The 19421-nt window shown below is 41.0% G+C and overlaps 1 protein-coding gene across 1 annotated transcript in view; it reads left to right on the forward strand.

Moving 5' to 3' along the window:
• The window catches only part of ERBB2 (erb-b2 receptor tyrosine kinase 2), a 64316-nt gene extending 47993 nt beyond the window's left edge, over positions 1 to 16323 (forward strand). The window contains exons 16-27 of the mRNA XM_063300647.1: positions 711 to 758; positions 2128 to 2266; positions 2665 to 2787; positions 4532 to 4630; positions 4808 to 4993; positions 6407 to 6562; positions 8091 to 8166; positions 8260 to 8406; positions 9534 to 9631; positions 11278 to 11451; positions 13468 to 13744; positions 14196 to 16323. Coding sequence (XP_063156717.1) covers positions 711 to 758; positions 2128 to 2266; positions 2665 to 2787; positions 4532 to 4630; positions 4808 to 4993; positions 6407 to 6562; positions 8091 to 8166; positions 8260 to 8406; positions 9534 to 9631; positions 11278 to 11451; positions 13468 to 13744; positions 14196 to 14584 — 1912 coding nt within the window. The 3' untranslated portion in view covers positions 14585 to 16323. The remainder of the gene's footprint in view (positions 1 to 710; positions 759 to 2127; positions 2267 to 2664; positions 2788 to 4531; positions 4631 to 4807; positions 4994 to 6406; positions 6563 to 8090; positions 8167 to 8259; positions 8407 to 9533; positions 9632 to 11277; positions 11452 to 13467; positions 13745 to 14195) is intronic.
• The last annotated feature ends 3098 nt before the right edge of the window (positions 16324 to 19421 follow it).

The following is a 19421-nucleotide window of genomic DNA, read 5'->3' on the forward strand; positions in this document are numbered from 1 at the left end:
GAAGGCCAAACCTGCCTCTTTCCTCAGGTACTGGGGTAGAGTGGTAGAGCCTCTGGAGGGCTGTTGAGGCAGCCTAGTAGGTTGACTGAGGCACCAGGTTTTTAGTTTTTTTTTAAAGCTTTTATGATTTTTACACTTTTATTTTTGTGAGCAGCCCAGAGTTGTTTGAAGACAGGCTGTCCTACAAATCTTTTAAAATTAAAAAAAAATATTAAACTTGAACTGATCAGGGGAAAGGATTATAGCTTAGCCTGTTCCATGTTTTCTTGCTTTTTTAATAGGTGAACTTTGAAAATAGTATTCCCTTCCTCTTCAAATTACAGTCTGATCTGGTGTAGTCCATCTCATCACATTTTGTCTCTTGCTGCCTCATTCTGTGGAGTCCTTGGTGCTTTCTGAGCTTGCAGATGTTTCGTTGCCCGACTAGGCAACATCTTCAGTGCTAGAAGGGAGTGGGGTTTGCTCTCTGTTTACAGGCAGTAGCTTGCCTGCTGCTTTGCTGTTATTGCAAACATTGTAAAACATGGATTGTGTAGGTTAGAAGTGAATTGTATTGTGAAGTTTTTGGGTTTTTGCAATTTTTATGCAGGGATTCTCTGAGACCTGAGACTTATTTCAAGGGGACTTCCAGGGTAAAAGGTTGAGAAAGACTGCATTAAAGCAAAACTTGCCCAGTGAACAATTACATGACACCAGTTTTCTTTTTCCAGATGTGCATTACGGGATGAATTTGGCTGCCCTGTGGATCAGAAACCCAGGTATTTTATTTATTTTGTTTACTTCTTTCTCCTCTCATTTTTCTATCATGAATTCAAAATAACATACTTAGAGCCTACTGTTTGCAAAGGGGGAGATGTCTAAAGGTTATTGGATTTTGTGTGAATAAAAGCCATGGTAATAGCCAGGACTACAGCAGTCAAAATAGGCAAGTTGGTAGCCATAACATTGCAATGCAAGCCCGTCTCCTTTTGTGCAGGTGTGCAGGAGTTGGATTATGACACTGTACCTGCCATCTTGACACCCCATACCAATGCCACTGCATGATTATCTCTCTTTTAAGAGAAGGAAAATATTTTACTAACCCTTTTGGTTACACAGAAATATTTCATGGCTGTTTCGAGGCTACAGTGTACTTGTGTATTGGAAGTGCTTCAGAAATTACAAAAAGGAAAAATTATTTTGAGTTCAGCTCAATTTAGGGACATATCCAGGCAGTTTTCTTGGGGACAGCATGGAAGTGCCACTTTTGGAGATGTTTTTTGATTTCCCAGTGTTGGAGTTCTGTGGTAGGCATTCATCCAGGTTCTAATCAGGTCCTGTTGGTTTAACTGCTAACTCTAGCCAAGATCAGCCAAGTGCTGCCACTTGTTAAGGCTTAGAAATAATAAATGGCTTCAAATTGGACAGTAGGAAGCAACCTCAGGAACTTCTAAAGAAAATGTGCCCAGATGACCTTCAAAGTTTGTCCTCTGTCCTCCAAGCTAGAGGAATTAATGGGTTTGATTTGGCAGACATCAGCTTTATAGGTTCAACATGTATTTAAGGTGAACATTAAGAAAACGTTCTACTTAGAGTTAATTAATGGGCCACGTTGCTAGAGAGGGGCAAGAGAGTGGTGAGATTTTTTTCTTGTCTGATAATGTTCAAGAAGAGGCACAGCAGGGGATAGACCTCTGACCCACACATTGATTTTTGTGCAGTCTCTTTATAATTTCAGTATGTCTACAGGCAGTTTGCTCCCACCCAAAGGAGGCATACTACGGACAGACAGAAATCAGGAATAGAAAAGCATCTGTGTTGCAGGAGAGAAGAGATGGTGTCTTGTATCTGGGAAGGGTTTAATCTTCCTGACTGTTGTAGAGCCTGACAGAGAAACCAATAAGTTAGCCCTGTTGCCCTCACGTAGACAACAAGGTCACTGTCAGAGGAAGGAATAGTGACTCTCTGATTTCCCAGCTATTGTCAATGATAGTTAGGGGGAAGTTTCTCTGCTTGCTGGTTTGCTCCTAATCCTTTGAGCAAGTCAACCATCCCAAGAAGGTTCCAAGCAGGGAAGCACCGATGACAGCTCGGCATTCCCTGTTTTAGATTACAGTGTTTCCCTCTCTCTTTCCCTTCCTCCTCCAGCCAGGCTACTTCAATCATTGCTGGCGTGGTGGGTGCTGCACTCGCCCTGGTTCTGTTGCTTCTCACTGTTATCTGCATCAGTCGACGGAAGCAGCAAGAGAGGAAACATACAATGAGGCGTCTTCTGCAGGAGACTGAGGTACAGTCAGCAGTTGTGACCCCTTCCCTCAGTAATGAAGTGGAGCAAGGTTAAATAGAGCTCAAATTCAGATTTCCGTACAGTATGAAATGCTGGGAACAAATAGAGGAGGGATTTTATTTTTATATTCTGTTTCCAGACACATTAGAAGGATGTGGTTGGTCACTGTTAAAACCAAGAAGCTGACTCTGTATTTCCCAAATTCATAAAGCTTCTACAACAGAGACGTTCAACAATTCTGAAGGATACCAAGCACTGTTTTCGTTTTCATTTACCTATGTGTCATTTAGAAAATGTTAGTATATTCTTGCATTGGAGATTTACTGATGGAGATATATTTATCTCTTCTTTTTATCCCCTCATTCTTATGTCTTCCTTTCTTTCTGTGACTCTGCTAGTTAGTGGAGCCTTTGACCCCCAGTGGAGCTCTTCCAAACCAGGCTCAGATGCGTATTCTCAAGGAGACAGAACTGAAAAAAGTCAAGGTTTTGGGGTCAGGTGCTTTTGGAACTGTGTACAAGGTGAGGAGAACAGAGATTGAGAATTACTTAGTTAAATCTGGGCAAATGGCAGGGGAGGCTTTTGCTGGAAACAATTTGAAGATCACCTTGAGAGATTCAGAGTATCTCTTTGATACTCTGTTTTCGCTCCCCAAGCCCTCTGAAGGCAACCTGTGGTCTTCTCTGGCACCAGCCTTGAAACACTGAAAACACAACATGAATCAACCAGCGTTCTTCCCAGCTGACCAAGGGGAGAGCACAAAACACAGCACACAATTAATAGCCCACTCACTCTAGAAATTTATTTCTGCTGTGTCTGATGCTTTCTAAAATCAAAAGAAAAATGAGTAGTTGTCTAAGATAGGGAAGGGCTCCATCCTTCTGCTCAGTTTCAAAGATTACAGAACCCAGAGTTCCTACCAATGAGAAAAACGACCCACCCTCCACATTTTTTAGGCTTCAATGTCTCTGATGAAAAACTGGGTTCACTGTGATTATGGATGTACCATATCTGAGCTGGAAATTGGCTCAGCTGCTGAACAGATAAAATATTGTGAGATCATAGAGATGTAGTACTGATTTTGGATCCTCACTGTAACTATATACGGAGCATCCTTGGAATCAGCAAGAAATGTGCAAGGTCTTTGCAATTTGAAGAACCATCTTGAATGCTGTTAAAGAATACGCTATAGTGCCTTCTTGACTTTATTCAATTTGCAAAAAAGAAGGGGATTGAACCAGAGCAGAAATGGATTAGTTAGGGACCAAGTATGGAGTTATTCTTGCCAATCAGTGCTGCTTTGCCATCCATGTGACAGTGCATGTTCACTCTCTGTGGCTGTTCCACTTGCCCTGGGATCAGTCTTCACTGTGTAGAACTGCAGAAACCATGTTCTTGGCTGGCCTTTTCCAACCTGGAACTGATCAGGCAAATTGAAGTATAATTCCCATCCTTTCCAGCCAGCATGGTTTGAACATGTTTAGTTCTGTTCATCAGTGTATTTCTACACCATGCTACCAAACATGATTCCTGTTCTACTCTTTTGGGGCTTTTTTTTTTTTTTGCCAGATTTATCATTTTATCAGTCAGACGTTCTTATTCACTAGAGGTCTTCAGACAGACTGGATGGTTATCCCTCAGAGATGCCTTAGTGGATCCTGCACAGAGCAGAGGGTTGGGTTAGAGGACCCCTGTGATCCATTCCAACTCTTATTTCCTTGGTTTTCTCGACATTTTGCATATTTAACCCAAAGAAGTCATGTTATTTATTTTTCTACACATCTTTATCTGCATTTCTAAGGTACAGGATGTAGTGTAGTTTTGCAAGCAATGTAGCCATAGTAAAATGCATGTTTGTGCTTTAGGATTCCCTAAATATATATCCTTAAATTGAAGCCTTTGTTGCAAAATACTGAAAAATGTGTACTTTTTAAATATATTTCTGCTGCTGCTGCTGCGTTTCTTACTCATATAGCTGAAAATCTGTGTGTTCATTTTGTTTGACTAAGTTTCTGATTATTTAGCAGATAATAATTAGGCACTGCTAATTGTGATTACAGCTAAATAATGCCACTTAAAAATTACCAAGGTTAATTTGCTATGTAGACTGGGTGTGTGGGTGGGATCTCAGTGACTCCTTGGGGAATTTTGGTGCAGAATTCCCCATGCATTTTGTGCATACATACACACACACACACTTTCTTGATTAAAGAATAACCTGATTGTATCCATCATCATATTATCATTTTTTAATTATCAATGCAGGGCGTATGGATTCCAGATGGAGAGAGTGTGAAGATCCCAGTAGCCATCAAAGTCTTGCGGGAAAACACTTCACCTAAAGCCAACAAGGAGATTTTGGATGTAAGTAAACCCTGATGACCCTCCCAGCCAGGTGTGTTCCTTCCAGCAAAGGGCGGCAGATGTATATTGTACCTCCCCACCCCCACCCAATTAATTGCTTGGCTCCTGTTGTTTGTGCCTGTTGGTCTCTCAGATAGGTCTGTTCCTACAAAGTATCCCTAACTTTCATCCCCACAGGAGGCATATGTTATGGCAGGTGTAGGCAGCCCTTATGTCTCTCGGCTGCTGGGAATCTGCCTCACCTCTACAGTGCAGCTTGTGACTCAGCTCATGCCGTATGGCTGCCTTCTGGACTACGTGCGGGAGAATAAGGACCGCATTGGATCCCAGGACCTCCTCAACTGGTGTGTGCAGATAGCCAAGGTAGGTGGAACTTTAAGACAGAGAGAGGTTTTTGTGGTGCTGAGTCTTCTCATTCACAGGGCAGCACTACCCAGTCTTTTTTAGGTCTTGAAGCCCCCTTTCCCGTATATAACCATTCTCCTGTCAGATTTGGTTTCTGCTCTTCCATTTTTCATCTGCTCTGACCAAAAGCAAGAAATGTTCCTGAGATACCCTCTTATGTCAACACAACCTATTTACAGGCCACCAGTTGGACAGGTCTGAAGAAAATGTTAAGAAGGGCAAGTTACACTGATGGATTCATTATAGAATAGGGTTCTTGAATTTTTTAATATGATGCCTGGATCGGAACTATCTAGCATCTATATTTTACTCTTCTGTAATTGGAGAAGATATTTGCCAAAATTCCTTTTATGAAGAAAGGCAGGAGTATATTCAAAGTAACTGCTGGGATTCCACAAAAGAGACTTTGAAGGAATTGCTCAATTTTAATTTCAATGTTCTTTTCCCCCCACATCTCTCTTATAGCCAGTTGCTAGTCTTTATGATGCGGTGGCGCTGCGGGTTAAACCGCTGAGATGTTGAGCTTGCCGATCAGAAGGTCGGCGGTTCGAATCCGCGTGACGGGGTGAGCTCCCGTTGCTAGTCCCAGCTTCTGCCAACCTAGCAGTTCGAAAACATGCACATGTGAGTAGATTAATAGGTACCGCTTCGGCGGGCAGGTAACGGCGTTCCGTGTAGTCATGCTGGCCACACGACTGCAGAAGTGTCTACGGACAAACGCCGGCTCTTCAGCTTTGAAACGGAGATGAGCACTGCCCCCTAGAGTCGGACATGACTGGACTTAATGTCAAGGGAAACCTTTATCTTTACTACTCCTTATGAACATAGACAGTTCTCTGTTTCTATTCTTACTAGAACATTTTTCTACAGCCTTCTTACCTGTAGACCTCTCTTTCTCAAGCATTGGAATTTGAACAAATGTGATGTGTGAGTCGTGCTTTCTTTGCAAAAACAAAACAAAACTTAACTTTCCATCTTTTCTATCACCAGTCAGAGGAGTGACAATAGGAGGGCTTAGAAAGTTACGCCCAGTATATTGTAGATCCGTTCCCAGAGTAGGTAATATTAGATGAAAAAGAATAATTGCCTAGTTCAGTAGATATTAGTTTCATATATTGAAACATTTGTGTGAAAGGGACTAACCCATTGACAATCAAAGGCATCCTAGGAAACCCCCAACTCTTTTTACTTCTCTTTTGCTTACAAATTAAACTTGAGCAACTTCCTGGTGACATAAAAAAAGTTGATTTTAATTATAACATTAGTTACAACGTTAAAACCTTCATGTAGGTGAGAATGCATTCTCTTAAGGAGATCCATCAGTACTTCTCCTTGGCCAGGGAAACCAACAGGCATTTGCTTCTCTTTCAGGGCATGAGCTATCTGGAGGATGTCCGTTTGGTTCACCGGGACTTGGCTGCCCGGAATGTCCTGGTGAAGAGCCCAAATCATGTGAAGATTACAGATTTTGGGTTGGCCCGACTACTGGACATTGATGAAACAGAATATCATGCTGATGGAGGGAAGGTGGGACATGGGAATGTTAGATAATTAATGAGTCAAATGCAGATAAGTTCTGTTGGGAAATGCTACAATTAACAGTACAGTACATAACAGTAGGTGCACTTTGCTCCCTCCTAGCACATAATAACCTGCCTCCCCCAGCTTGATATCCACCAGCTACATTGGATTAGAATTCCCATCTTTAGTTAGCAAGGCTGTATGGTCTAGAGCAGCATGGCCGGCTGGGGAAATTCTGGGAGTTGAAGTCCGCACACCTTAAAGTTGCCAAGGTTGAAAAACACAGGTTTAGAGATTATGGAAGTTGTAATCCATCATATCTGGAGAAATGCCAGATTTAAGACGTCTTAGTTGAGCAGAAAAGTTTCTCTTGCTGTAACCCAAAGCATTTGCAAGTAATATTTGGCTGATGCTCTAATTTTGTGAGTTAAGAGCGCAACCTCTTTTGATCAAAGGCTTGCTGGTGTTTTGACAATAATTTTTGTCTTGTACAGTTCTTATGTGGTATTAAAACACACACCCACACACACAGCAAGAATGACAACTTCTATACATTTCAGATTACATTTCACAATTAATATTTATGCTTAAGGAAGATTTGTGAATAACTCTGGAAGACATTCATGCTCAGTCCCTCTTCTACTTCCCGCTGATGTCATCCTTTCTACTTGGTCTGCTTCTTTTTCTAGCTCATGAACCGATTCCTTTGTTGCTTAAATTAAAGGCTCTGAAAGCATATTATCCTGGTTTCCCCCACTTTCTCCTTCTGTGCAAAGCAACTTAACAAACTGAAATTGTAAATATGCTAAAATCAAGCTAGTTTTAAAAAAAAGGAAGGGCAAGAGGGATAGAGCTGCACATAGGGTGTATACAGTATAGAGCAGCGTGAGACCACAGGTATTGAAGCTCTGCGAGGAGTGGAGCTAACATTAGGAATGAGCTGTCTAAACCCCATCCTACTTTACACTTTTTTTTTTGAAGTAGGGATGACCAACTTGAGGTATGCGGATTGCATCCCCCTAGTACATCAAGATCCCACTGCTGAAATTCACTGAGGAAAATGTCAGCAGTACCATTAGTTTTTTCCAAAATTAAGGAAGACCTTTAGCAGGAGGTCTCTGGAAAGCAAACCACTCCCATAGCAAACCTTTTTTAAAAACCCAAATCTCAAAATGACTGAAATAGAGCTGAAAAAAATGATTTGGTGGCATTTTTCATAGTTTGGAAGCAGGATTGGTAAGCTGTGTTTAGACTCTTCCATAGTTCATTGCATATAAGGAATTGGCACATGTGATGAAGTATTTCTCCAAGCAAAATTTTCTGGCATTGTTGGATCTTCTCCCCACCTGCTTTGAGTCTGAAATGGTACAGTTCCAGCACTGCTTTACCTCTGCACTAAGAACTAAGCTTTGATCACACACACAACCATTTCTTAGCACCAGCTAAAAACATCCACGCATTCATGTACTGCTTGAAACCAACCAGCAGAGACGAGGCTTGTGGTCATCTGTACATTACTGGTTCCTTTGTCCAGGTGCCTATCAAGTGGATGGCCTTGGAGTCCATCTTGCGTAGACGATTTACCCACCAAAGTGATGTGTGGAGCTATGGTACGTGGAGTCTATTCTTCCAGTTAACTCCCATTGTGAAAACTTGACTGTTGCTTCATACTTCCTTTTCTCTCTCTCTCCCCCTTTCTCCAGGTGTTACTGTTTGGGAGCTGATGACTTTTGGTGCAAAGCCTTATGATGGTATCCCAGCCAGGGAGATTCCTGACCTGCTGGAAAAAGGAGAGAGATTGCCCCAACCTCCTATTTGCACCATTGATGTCTATATGATTATGGTTAAATGTAAGAGATCAGGGATGGTTAATAGGTCTTGCGTGGAAGGTGAAAGCCAATTTTCTGATATGTTGTGGCTACTAACCCCAGAATGGAAGTTGTAGCTCCAGTACATCTGAGGAGCATCAGATTGAGCAAGTCTGTGGCCAAGAACGCAATGAAGTATAAAGGATGTTGTTCGGTTGATTGCTGTAATCTGCCTAGGTTTGGCCTTCAGCTGTTCTGTAAAAGGAAGCAGGAAGAGAATGAGAGCAAGTTGAACTGTATGTTTGGATTTGATGACCTCATAGGTCACTTCCAAGTCTATGATTCTGAGACATGACAGTATTTTGGCTGTCCCTTTGAACAGCATAGTTGAAATTGACGTTTTGGCTGGTGAGGTGGCTGTCTTCCTTTTGGCAATAAGTCTTTCAACTTCTGGTAGTTATAAGCATTGTAATAAATCATTGGTTTAATTTTTGTAAATTCCTTAAATTTTTGTCAACTACTAACTTTGCTGTTATTTATTCAGATATACTATATACTATATTCTACATAATTATTTTTAAAAGCATAGATTATGATGTTTGGCATAGCATTCAGTTTTTGGAAAGCCTGTTTCCATTCTAAAATCAAAAGCAACATATATTCTAAATAGAGATAGTTAAAAGTGAGCAATGTCTACCTGCTCCTGTCTTCTAACTGGGTTTTCAGCCAAACTGGGGATAGGCATTTTTAGTGTCTCTGCAGATTTTTAGTCCTTCCGGTGAGAAACAAAGGTAAAATTTGCAGAATAAATTATGCAGAAATTAGGCAGTTTTTCTCATTTTGTATAAAGTTCGCAAATTTAGATTTTCTGGACCCCAAATATGAACTGCCTTTTACACACACGCATACAGAGAGCTTTACAATATGAAAAATACTGCAGGAGATTAGAAGTAGTATGTGGGTTCTAAGATAAATAAATACTTTGAATTTCCAGAAGTCATGATGATATTTCCAGCATTTTTTTCTTGTTCACGCTAGCTAGCTGATCTTTGCAAGGGTCATTTTTTGCTGTCCATTCTTCATCTTCCCACAACCAGCGAAACTAGTTGTTCTTGTCATAAGGAGGATTTAATTTGGTCAGGTGCACGTATGCTCTCTTTGCTCCATAGGCTGGATGATTGACTCAGAATGCCGGCCCAAGTTCCGAGAATTGGTCACTGAGTTCACACGCATGGCCAGAGATCCTCAGAGGTTTGTGGTTATTCAGGTAAGGAAGATGCTTTACTGTCAAGGGGCTTGTGCTGCCTCCTAAGAAAATTAGTCTTTTATTGTATAACAGTTTGGATGGTGGGGGAAAAAGGGGAAGAAAAATTAGAAGAGCTTCCTGCTGCACCAGACCAAGCCAAGCTAGAGTAGCATTGCTTCTCAAAATGTGGCCAACTAGATATATCCAGAGGTGTCCTCTCAGGTCACAATAGAGATAACTCTCCCCTGTTGTTGATATTCTTTGTTAACTAAGCCTACTATAGCCTTCTAAAACTGGCATCCAGGTTAATTTACTGCTAGAAAAAAAATGGATATCACTACTAGTGACAATGCATGAAAGTGTCTGGAATTATTATAGCTGCTTCTGTAATTATATGAAGTCTTCTGAATGTTTGCAGGCCAAATTCATAGCCTGCTCTTTAATCTGGACCTCAGTGGTCTAGATTTCTCTCTGTGCTTTGGTCGTAGGGAAATATTTTACGCCAAAGGCAAGTTAATTAATAATGACCAAGTATCCATCTATTCCTCAGTAGTGTATGGTTGCACGCTTGGATCCTCTGGATCCATTGGCTTTCCAGGCAACAGTATGTGTCTGCCCTTAACACTGTGGCCTTCAAAGCAAATAGGCAATGAAATTGGAAGAGCATTGTAGCTTTTATAATATAAGCAACCATTTCACCAAGGATTGTCACCTAACTTGCTTCCAAATTTATAGAAGGTCCTATTTCTAATTGACTCTGAAGGAGCAGAGTATATGGATATTTTCATGCAATGAAGTGCAGGGATTAGGTAAGTAAATATCATATGACAGTGTTACAAGCTGGTGTGTGTTTTATGTTTCATCTGAGTTTACAGTATTCCCATCAATTATGTCTTCCCGTTACTTTTATCTGCATCAGAAACTCACTATTAAGCCAACACATGAGAACCTGTATTGGGCAGACAAGTGAAAGTCCCACTTTTCTTTTAAGTGACTTGCTGGGGGTGACATTTCATAAAGTACATGAGGCCAAGGTAAAGAACATTCAAGATAGAAAATAAATTTGCTTTTTTTTTTTTTGGCATTTAATTGTAATGAAATTAGTTACATATAATGAATAGGAATACTCTTCACGTACTTCATGATTTCCTTTCCTTATCACATTAAAAAATAATAATGGTGGACACTCTAGGGGCCACGTCCGATGCTTTCAGGGGCCAGTGAGAGACTTAAGATCTCTAGATTTTTAACTCTGATTTATGTTCTGGGGTGGCACTGAATAAAATACGGTAGTAATTAGCAACAGCAATCTTTTGCTGCATTGCTTCCTGTTTGTGCTCCTCTATTGCCAGAGTGGCCTTTTATTTTTAATCTTGGATAAGATTGCAGAAGATACTATGCCAAATATATGGAAATTGGCTTAGTGCCCTATAGTTGTAAAGCCATAAGTTGTGAACCATGAAATCCCCACTTCAGCTCCCACTTTTGCCATGAAATCTTTAGATGACCTTAGATAAGTCACCCTCGCAGCCTTAGCTGACACAACTGCATTACGAGGATATTAATTCTGACCATCCAGGGTGTTATAAGGCTACCCCATACTTTCAGTAAAAGCACGAGAATTTTGGGAGCTGCAAGTAGTACTTACTGTTCGTTTTCCTTGATAGAATGATGAAAAGATGGGCCTCGCCAGCCCCATCGACAGCACATTCTATCGCACTTTGCTGGAGGAGGAAGACATGCAAGACTTGGTGGATGCAGAAGAATACCTCGTCCCCCATCAGGGCTTTTTCAGTGGTGAAACATCAGCTGACTATCGATCTAGAATTGCCTCGGCAAGAGTAAGCGTATGGTTCAGTTTATAATACTGTAGCCAAAGTAGACAAAACCAGTTTGCATCTCGGTCATGCTACACTATGTTTCTCCTACAGAGTAGAAATAGGGAATATTTTTCAGTTCAAGAACGGCCTTACTTTAGGCAAGCAAAATATTAAAAGCCTTCTTTGAAGGGCTCAATAATAAGAGTCCTAGTTTCCAGCTACCTGCCGTTTTCTTTTCCCTTGCCCAAATGGGGAAAGGAAAGAATTGAGATTTTAAAAAGCTGTTGGCTGGAGTACTCCTACATGCTGCCCAGCCAGCACTATAAGAACATAAAGAAAAGCTGCTGCTTAGGGGACTGGAAGGGGAAAGGGAAGGAGGACATCTTGCTGCCCTGATGAGAGGATGGGCCACTTACTGATTCTGGAAGATATGGACAGACAGCACCCTCCATTTACCCAGCCTGCCACAAAATCAAGCTTCCCTGCCTTCTCTGGCTCCATGTCAAGCCTCTGCTCCAACTGGCTAGTGTGTGGTGGGAAAGGCTTGCCCCTCGCCTCTGCACAGTGCCCTCCACAACCATTTAATCCTGGCTTGCTGAAATTGTGAAGCTTTTGTGAGTTTTGTAGGTGTTTTTTTTTTTTAGCCAGTCCATTGGTGAACTGCAGGATCTTTCTCTTCTTTAAGATTGGTCTCATGGAAATTATCTAAAAGCATGGAAATAGCAAATGGACATGAAACTGGGGATTGGGGGGGGCGGTTGCCAGAAAGAGGAAGGGGAGGAAGGGATCCTGGGGGGGGGGGATCTGTAGGTGAGTAGAAGGAAGGAAGCAAATCCCAAACTCCTTCCTGACAATCATAAAGAAGAGGAGAAAAAACCCACAACCCTCTTCTCTCTCAGCATGGATGCACCTCTCAGTTCTGGATGTGAATCCAGGAATATTTTGGATATGTTGAAGCTCTCCCAAGTGGCCTTGCAGAGCCAAGTGCCAGAGAAGGCATTTCCTTGGAGGGAACACAAGTTGGGGTGAAATTAACAACAGTGTGTCAATTTCTACCTCTGATTTAAGCAAAAATGATAGTGTGTGTGGTTTTCTTCCCTGAATGGACTGGTGAAATGGTGAAATGCTCATCATGAACAAGCAACTCCAACTCTGGGGGATTGGACGAGATCAGTGTTTTTCAAACTTGGCAACTTTAAGGTATGTGGAATTCAACTCCAAGAAGCTGGGGGAATTCTGGGAGTTGGTCCACACATCTTAAAGTTGCCAAGTTTGAAAAACTGGACTTAGGTGATCTCTATTGTCCTTCCAACAAAACCGCATACCTTCAAAGACCTGCCTGCATGATGGAGAAGACTGGCACTTGCTTTCTGAGCATGGGTGGGAAGGGGAAATGGGAATCTGCCAATCAAGGGCCAGTGTCAGCAAGCAGTTGAAGGCTGTGGTGCAGAATTGCCCTTTGAGGCAAGAGGAGGAAAAAAAATCAGCAAGAAAGGGGAATAAAACCTTTCCAGAGAGAGCTAGACTAGGATTTAGATGAGAAGGAGGAGCTAGAGGTAGTAGGAGAAGCATATACACCAAACCTACACACAGTGAGTAGGAGGAGGATTGGCCCTGTTCCCTCAACAGTTAATCTGAAGAGATCTGGGACAAGTGTGCCCACCGGTCCAAAGAGGCTGGAGATCTTCTTGTAAAGGTTATGCATATGAACTGAAAAACCAAGCAGATAACAGATATTTGCAAGGGTGGGAGGGATGAACATACCTTTGGCAAAATTCTTGCAAGTTACTCTATTTTGCTAATTTTCTGTTCTATGATAGAAGACTTGAACATGTTAGTTAAAGAACTGTACATTTTTTAAACCTAAATTTGTAAACCGCCTGCACTATTGATTAAATGCATTTACATGCTAGATGGGGGAAATATATAAAATTCATTCCAGATTGCAAAATGTCCTATAAGAATCCAGCTCTAGATCCTCAGCTTGAACTTATTATAGCATTCATTGTTTAGATCTTGTGAACTGTTTTCTTCTAGAATGCTATAGAGACTCAAATAGATGCAGAAGAGACTGAGGAATCTCCTCAGTATCCATATTTGGGGCCATCCCTCTCAGAAGAGTCTGAAAGTATCACCTCTGACCTGCGTGAGGAGGATTATACAGCAAGCAAAGCAGGGCAGAATCCAGCACCATTGCAGGCACCTGATTCTCTTCAGCGCTACAGTGAAGATCCCACAAGTGCTTCAGTTAATGAAAAGGAGAATCTAGATACTAAGAGCTACACTACACCATCACCCTTGGCTATCATACCAGGTATGTGCTATTCTCTACGCTGTAAGACTGCACAGCAATTTGGGTTTGAAGGCAGAACAGTGCTGGGGATGTTCATGCAGTCTGCAGCTCCTTAAACTAACACATCTTTTCTTGGGAACAAGCAGTTGCCCTCTGCAGCTGCAGCATGATCTCAGAAAAATACATTTAGTTTAAGCAGCCACAGATAGGTGCATCCAAGGTATTCTGAAGCTTTTTTTTTTTTTTTTGCTTGCAAATCTAAAGCACTGCATAGCCCTACTCTATATGATGGCACATTTGAATATTTGGGAGCTTTTGTTGTGGATTTGGCTGTTCTTGAAATATGTTTCTAGCCTTTAATAATTTTGGATTTTAAAAATGAGCCATGAGTGCAGTCAGTAGTGTTTGCTGATAGGCATGCAAGTTTCTACAACCTGAATTTTGCCATTCATATTCTCTTCTTTTCCTGTAGAGTATGTAAATCAGCCAGAAAACAGCCTTCCACCCAACAAAAACCTACGACTACCAGGTTCTACACTGGAAAAGCAGAAAAGGCATATGGGCAAGAATGGGCTTATTAAGGAACCAAAGAATGCATTCTACATTAGCTTCACCAATGCAGTGGAAAATCCAGAGTACCTGACTCCATGCAGTGTCCCTGTGTCCAGCCCTTTACCACAAGCCTTTGACAACCTTTATTATTGGAACCAAGAGAATCCCAAGTGCAATCCTGCAGAATTCTTTGCCACGTCCATTGTTCCTCCTCCTGCTACCAATGGCTTCCCTCCAACTCCAACAGCAGAGAACCTGGAGTACCTAGGGCTGTCAGAATCAGTCACTTGTTCCAAGGACTTTGCATAAAAATTATTCCTCATCACCAGTCAAATTGACTTTTGCAATCAAAGCAACTCAGGATACAAACCAGTGAACTACCCATGCATGATGAACATGATTAAGGCCTTAATGGTCCTTTTGAGGCCCAGTGGGGTTGTTTCTCTCTCACCTCCTACCTCTTGAGGAAAGGAGATGGTGGGCAGATTTGGATTTTCTGCCATAGAGCAGAATGACTTTTTTACTCCCTCTTATTTAATATTAGCAGTAACAAGATTTTCCCTCTGCCACTACCTTAAGTTGTGCTATTGAAATTTTTGGGGTCCAAGTATGGATTTCTGTTTGGAAGGATTGCAAGCTTTGTTCAGTACTGGTACTCAAACATATTACTCGGCTCAAAATTCTGCAACATTAAGTATATATCCATAAACCCAAGCATCAGATCATGGACTTTGGTTTTAAATAAGAAAAAAGTTTAAAATCCTGCAAACTTGAAGTCTGCCCATTTCTGGGCTCTACGGCACTACATCTGTGACATTCCTCGATTCAAGCAGCCTGGCTGTCATTTGGGAACTTGAGCAGAATGGAGTGCTCTTTTACTTCTCACCACACCTCTTGTCCCTGCATTTTAATTCCTTTGGCTTCAAAATAAGAGGGTTAGACCATTAGAAGGGACTGCAAAATTAAAAATTGGAATTACAATACATTAAGAAAAATGTGAACATTCTTACTGGAGTTTGGAAAAGAGATTGTGTTAAAATAAGGGCAAAACATGTGATGGTTTTTGGAAACTGGTGTTATTGCTTAAACAGAATATTCTTCAACCTTAGGATGGGAATAGTATGTCCTTACAGCAGAGTAGAACAAAATACTTTATTATGTTTCAACAAAGTATCTTAGAAAAAGGAACAGTTTTGCTTAGTGACAAACTAATTCTGCTGTGGTCTTTGAAATCGCAAGAAGTTTCTCGAAGAAGCAGTTGAGGAACCAAAACAAGTTTATTCGTGGTAGTTGAGTGATTATACATCCTAATTCAAACAGAGAATAAGTTTGGACTGGGACGTAGTTGGATAGATCTAGATCTAGATATCCAATGAATGAATGAATGAATGAATGAATGAATGAATGAATATATATATATATATATATATATATCTCCCCAAAACATAGTGGCAGAGTGTAAGATGCAGACAGGAACAGCATACACTGAATGGCACAACCAAGCAGCTGGCATTGTGTACAGGAACTTCTGCACAGTGTATGGGCTAGACCCTCTCAAATCCAGATGGGAGATTCCACAGAAGGTTGTGGAGAATGATAGGGTTAAGATCCTGTGGGACTTCCAGATCCAGAGAGACAGGCAGGTACTGGCCAATCAACTGGACACTGTGGTAATAGACAAGGACCAGAAGACAGCAGTGGTGATAGATGTACTGTTGCCAAGTGACAGCAACATCAGGAAGAAGGAGTATGAGAAGCTGGGGAAGTACCTGGGCCTGAAGGAGGAACTAGAGAGGATGTGGAAAGTGAAGGCCAAAGTGGTCCCAGTGGTGGTAGGGGCACTTAGGGCCGTGACCCCCAAGCTGGGAGAGTGGCTCCAACAGATCCCAGGAATATCAGAACTCTCTGACCAGAAGAGTGCAGTGCTAGGAACAGCTAAGATACTGCGCAGAACCCTCAAACTCCCAGGCCTCTGGTAGAGGACCGGAGGTTGAGGAAGATACATACCACCCATATGGGTGAGAAGGGAATTTTTTAAAAATAGTATCTTTGAAGTGCCACTTGGCTTCCAGATGAAAAGCAGCTAACATATTGCTTCAGCTAGAGAGAATAGTAGAAGCTAAGTTTCTTCAGAGAAGCAATATGCCTTCTTTAACAGTGTTTTTTGAAATATTTGTTGTTTTTAAGAAACAGAAAGCTACATGTATGCCTCCAATGTACGAGAGGGCAGCAAACCATAGACTGATAGTGGGTGCCAAATGTAGCTTTCTAAGAACCTTGCTGCAGCATTGATGGAGGCACATGTATGCTTGAAGTGCATGGGCATGCCTTCTAAAATCTCAGGAGTCAGAGAGGTAGCTGAACATGATTGTCAGAAATTGTGGGTGAAGTTTTGGTATTCTTCATAGCCTCTTATTCTTTCTCATGCAGTCAAGGCTGCAGCAAAAATGTGCAAAATAGAGTATAGAATTACCCGGTGTAATTTATGAAGTTACATAAAGGAACTTTTCATTAAGCACTGGTTAAAAGTGCTTAAATTTTTTCCCTCAAAGAATTAATCAGTGTACATTTATGCCAGCAGTGGTCCTCTTGAAGCTGGTTTGTTACCTTCCAAATTGTACATGCTCTGTTCTAATTGAAGTGTTTCCCACTGAATTAACTTTTAACTGTTAGTGTTATGTCTAAAATGCTGTATATTAAATACTGGTTTGTCTCTAAGTTGGAACTCTCAAAGTCCCTAGGCTGTATTTCTGTGGTTTGCTGGAATGGAGGAGCAATGTCTGAAAAGCAGTAGATGGGGGAAAGTTGCTGTAAGTCAATGTCTTCCATTCCATTTGTCATGATTGTAGGTCTATTTTATCTAAAATCATTCTGAATAAGTACTGTGACTATAACTAATCCCATTTCTTCCTCACTGAATCAAATCTGAAAGGAAACTGGGGTAATGAAATGGAGATGCTAACATTAGTGCACTGCTTTCTAATTTCTTTATAGGAAATAGAACAAGAGAGATTAAGGGTTTACCAGGTCTTCCCAACACTGATAAAAAAAGTAACCACTTCCAATATGTACATACAGAGGACAAGTCTGAGGATCTGGAGCAGCGTTTCTCAACCTTAGCAACTTTAAGATGTGTGGACTTCAACTCCCAGAATTGCCCAGCCAGCCATGCTGGTGAATTCTGGGAGTTGAAGTCTACACATCTTAAAGTTGCTAAGGTTGCGAAATACTGATCTGGAGAAATGCCTTTTGTTCTAATGTTTGAGTATCCAAAATGGCTGTGTATGTCAGGAATTCTAAAAGTTGCAGACGGGCATTAGAAGAGCAGAGGGATATATAGTGTGATTGGTGTGGCTTGTTCCCTGTATATACAAAATGTCTTGGAATTGTAAATAGTGTTTACAAAATTTATGGAAAGCAACAACAAACAATGAATACAATAGAATGTGTATGTAGTTGTTGTAAGGAATGATCTGTTTACTATTTCTGAAGTTCACTCCATTTGCATACTATCCTGTTTTCCATTGAAACCTGTGTTTTCCAGCTGGTGCTACTTTAGATCAGTGAAAGGTATCAGCTGTCAGTGGCTTTTTAAAAAAATGTGTTATAAGTATTTGTATATCTGAGAAATGTGTAATATAGTTTTCATTTTCTGTACTATTTGTCTTGAAGCTTTTTTATTGTTATTGTCCCTTAAACTAAAATTTCTGTAATAGCTAAATCCCACATATAGGGAAAAAAAAATCTATGAAGAAACTCCTTCACTAAGTCTATATCAGATGGTTGCCCTTTTGGCCAGAATTCAGATACTTTTGAGGGCAGCAAGATGGGAGGATGATTCCTTTTACCCATTTCATTGAGATTTGTATGCTTTGTTTTAAGAAACAGCTTCCTCGACCTAGAATATACAAATTTGCCATTTTAGGATGAAAAGAGCAAGACAATTGGTTGAACTAATATAACAGTGGGGGTTGTGGCATACTCTTGAATTAGTAACTAGACCTTAGTGAAAATGGCAGGTCAGTAGGTAACCTAATTGTTTTTCCCTACTATATATTCTGAATGGTTTTCCCAAGATCTTACACCTTTTCCCCAGGCACAGATATTGTAAAGTGGCAGCAGGTTTCTAAAGAAAGGGAAGGGAAAAACACGAATAAATGACGAAGGGACAGTGACAGCGAGAAACAGCAAAAATGAGATTTTGTATCTTTCAGGAAAAATGAGGTTATGGGGCAATTGACCTCTCTTCATTTAACCAGTGCACTGGTTCTAGTGCACTGGTTCAGCATTTTAGTAATTAAAAATGGCCTATAGGAACAAGGCATGGATGCTACAGGCATAAATCAATCCAATGTATTGATCATTAGAGGCCAGACATTAAAAGTGTTTTGGCCTTGGTTTTTTCACTTCATGCATGTGCAAAATGGCAGCAGGACTTTTGAACATAAGCAAAGTACTTTTTTTAGGGTGAGATTGTGAGCACAATGAACTTGTGTTCACTTCTCTTCCTTGATCAATTGTGGCGCATCTGTCTGGCTTCGATGCAGCACCAAGCCCCTTTCTTTGGAGCAACTCACTGGCTTCCCCTCTCCATCCATCTTCACAGTATCAGTGGAGGAAACTCTCAACTGGGCTGACCCAGTGAGGTCCTCAAAGAGAAGCAAATACAGGTAATTGTGTGATTTAAGTTGCATGCTGCAACTAAACCCCTGCAATTGAGACTGGCCACCTTTGATAGGAAAAAACTGAAGAAAACCAAACCATCTTAATATTCACATTTTCTGCATTCTAAGCTTCAAAATTGTAAATGTAGCTGAGAATCTTGCCCCATGTCATGCTTTGGAAACAGCAGTCTTACTCACCTTGTTTCATACTGTTTCCCAAATGTGAAGAGCTTCCCTAGTTGATTGATCATCATCAGCACCACACAGACAACTTATTGCAAGCTTTTTAGCAAGTTCCCCTTTATTATAAATTGCATTAAACAGAGGCTTATCAACAATTTCAGCACATAAATTGCATGAATGTTCCTGGTCTTTTCACCCTCCTGCCCCAGCAAAAGATACCAATAAGCAGCAGCCCTCTCAATTACTTCTTAGAATTACTGACAGATCCAAGATAAAAACTGGATGATAAAAATCAGAAG

This window comes from Candoia aspera, chromosome 4, assembly GCF_035149785.1.
Source record: "Candoia aspera isolate rCanAsp1 chromosome 4, rCanAsp1.hap2, whole genome shotgun sequence".
Lineage (NCBI taxonomy): Eukaryota > Metazoa > Chordata > Lepidosauria > Squamata > Boidae > Candoia > Candoia aspera.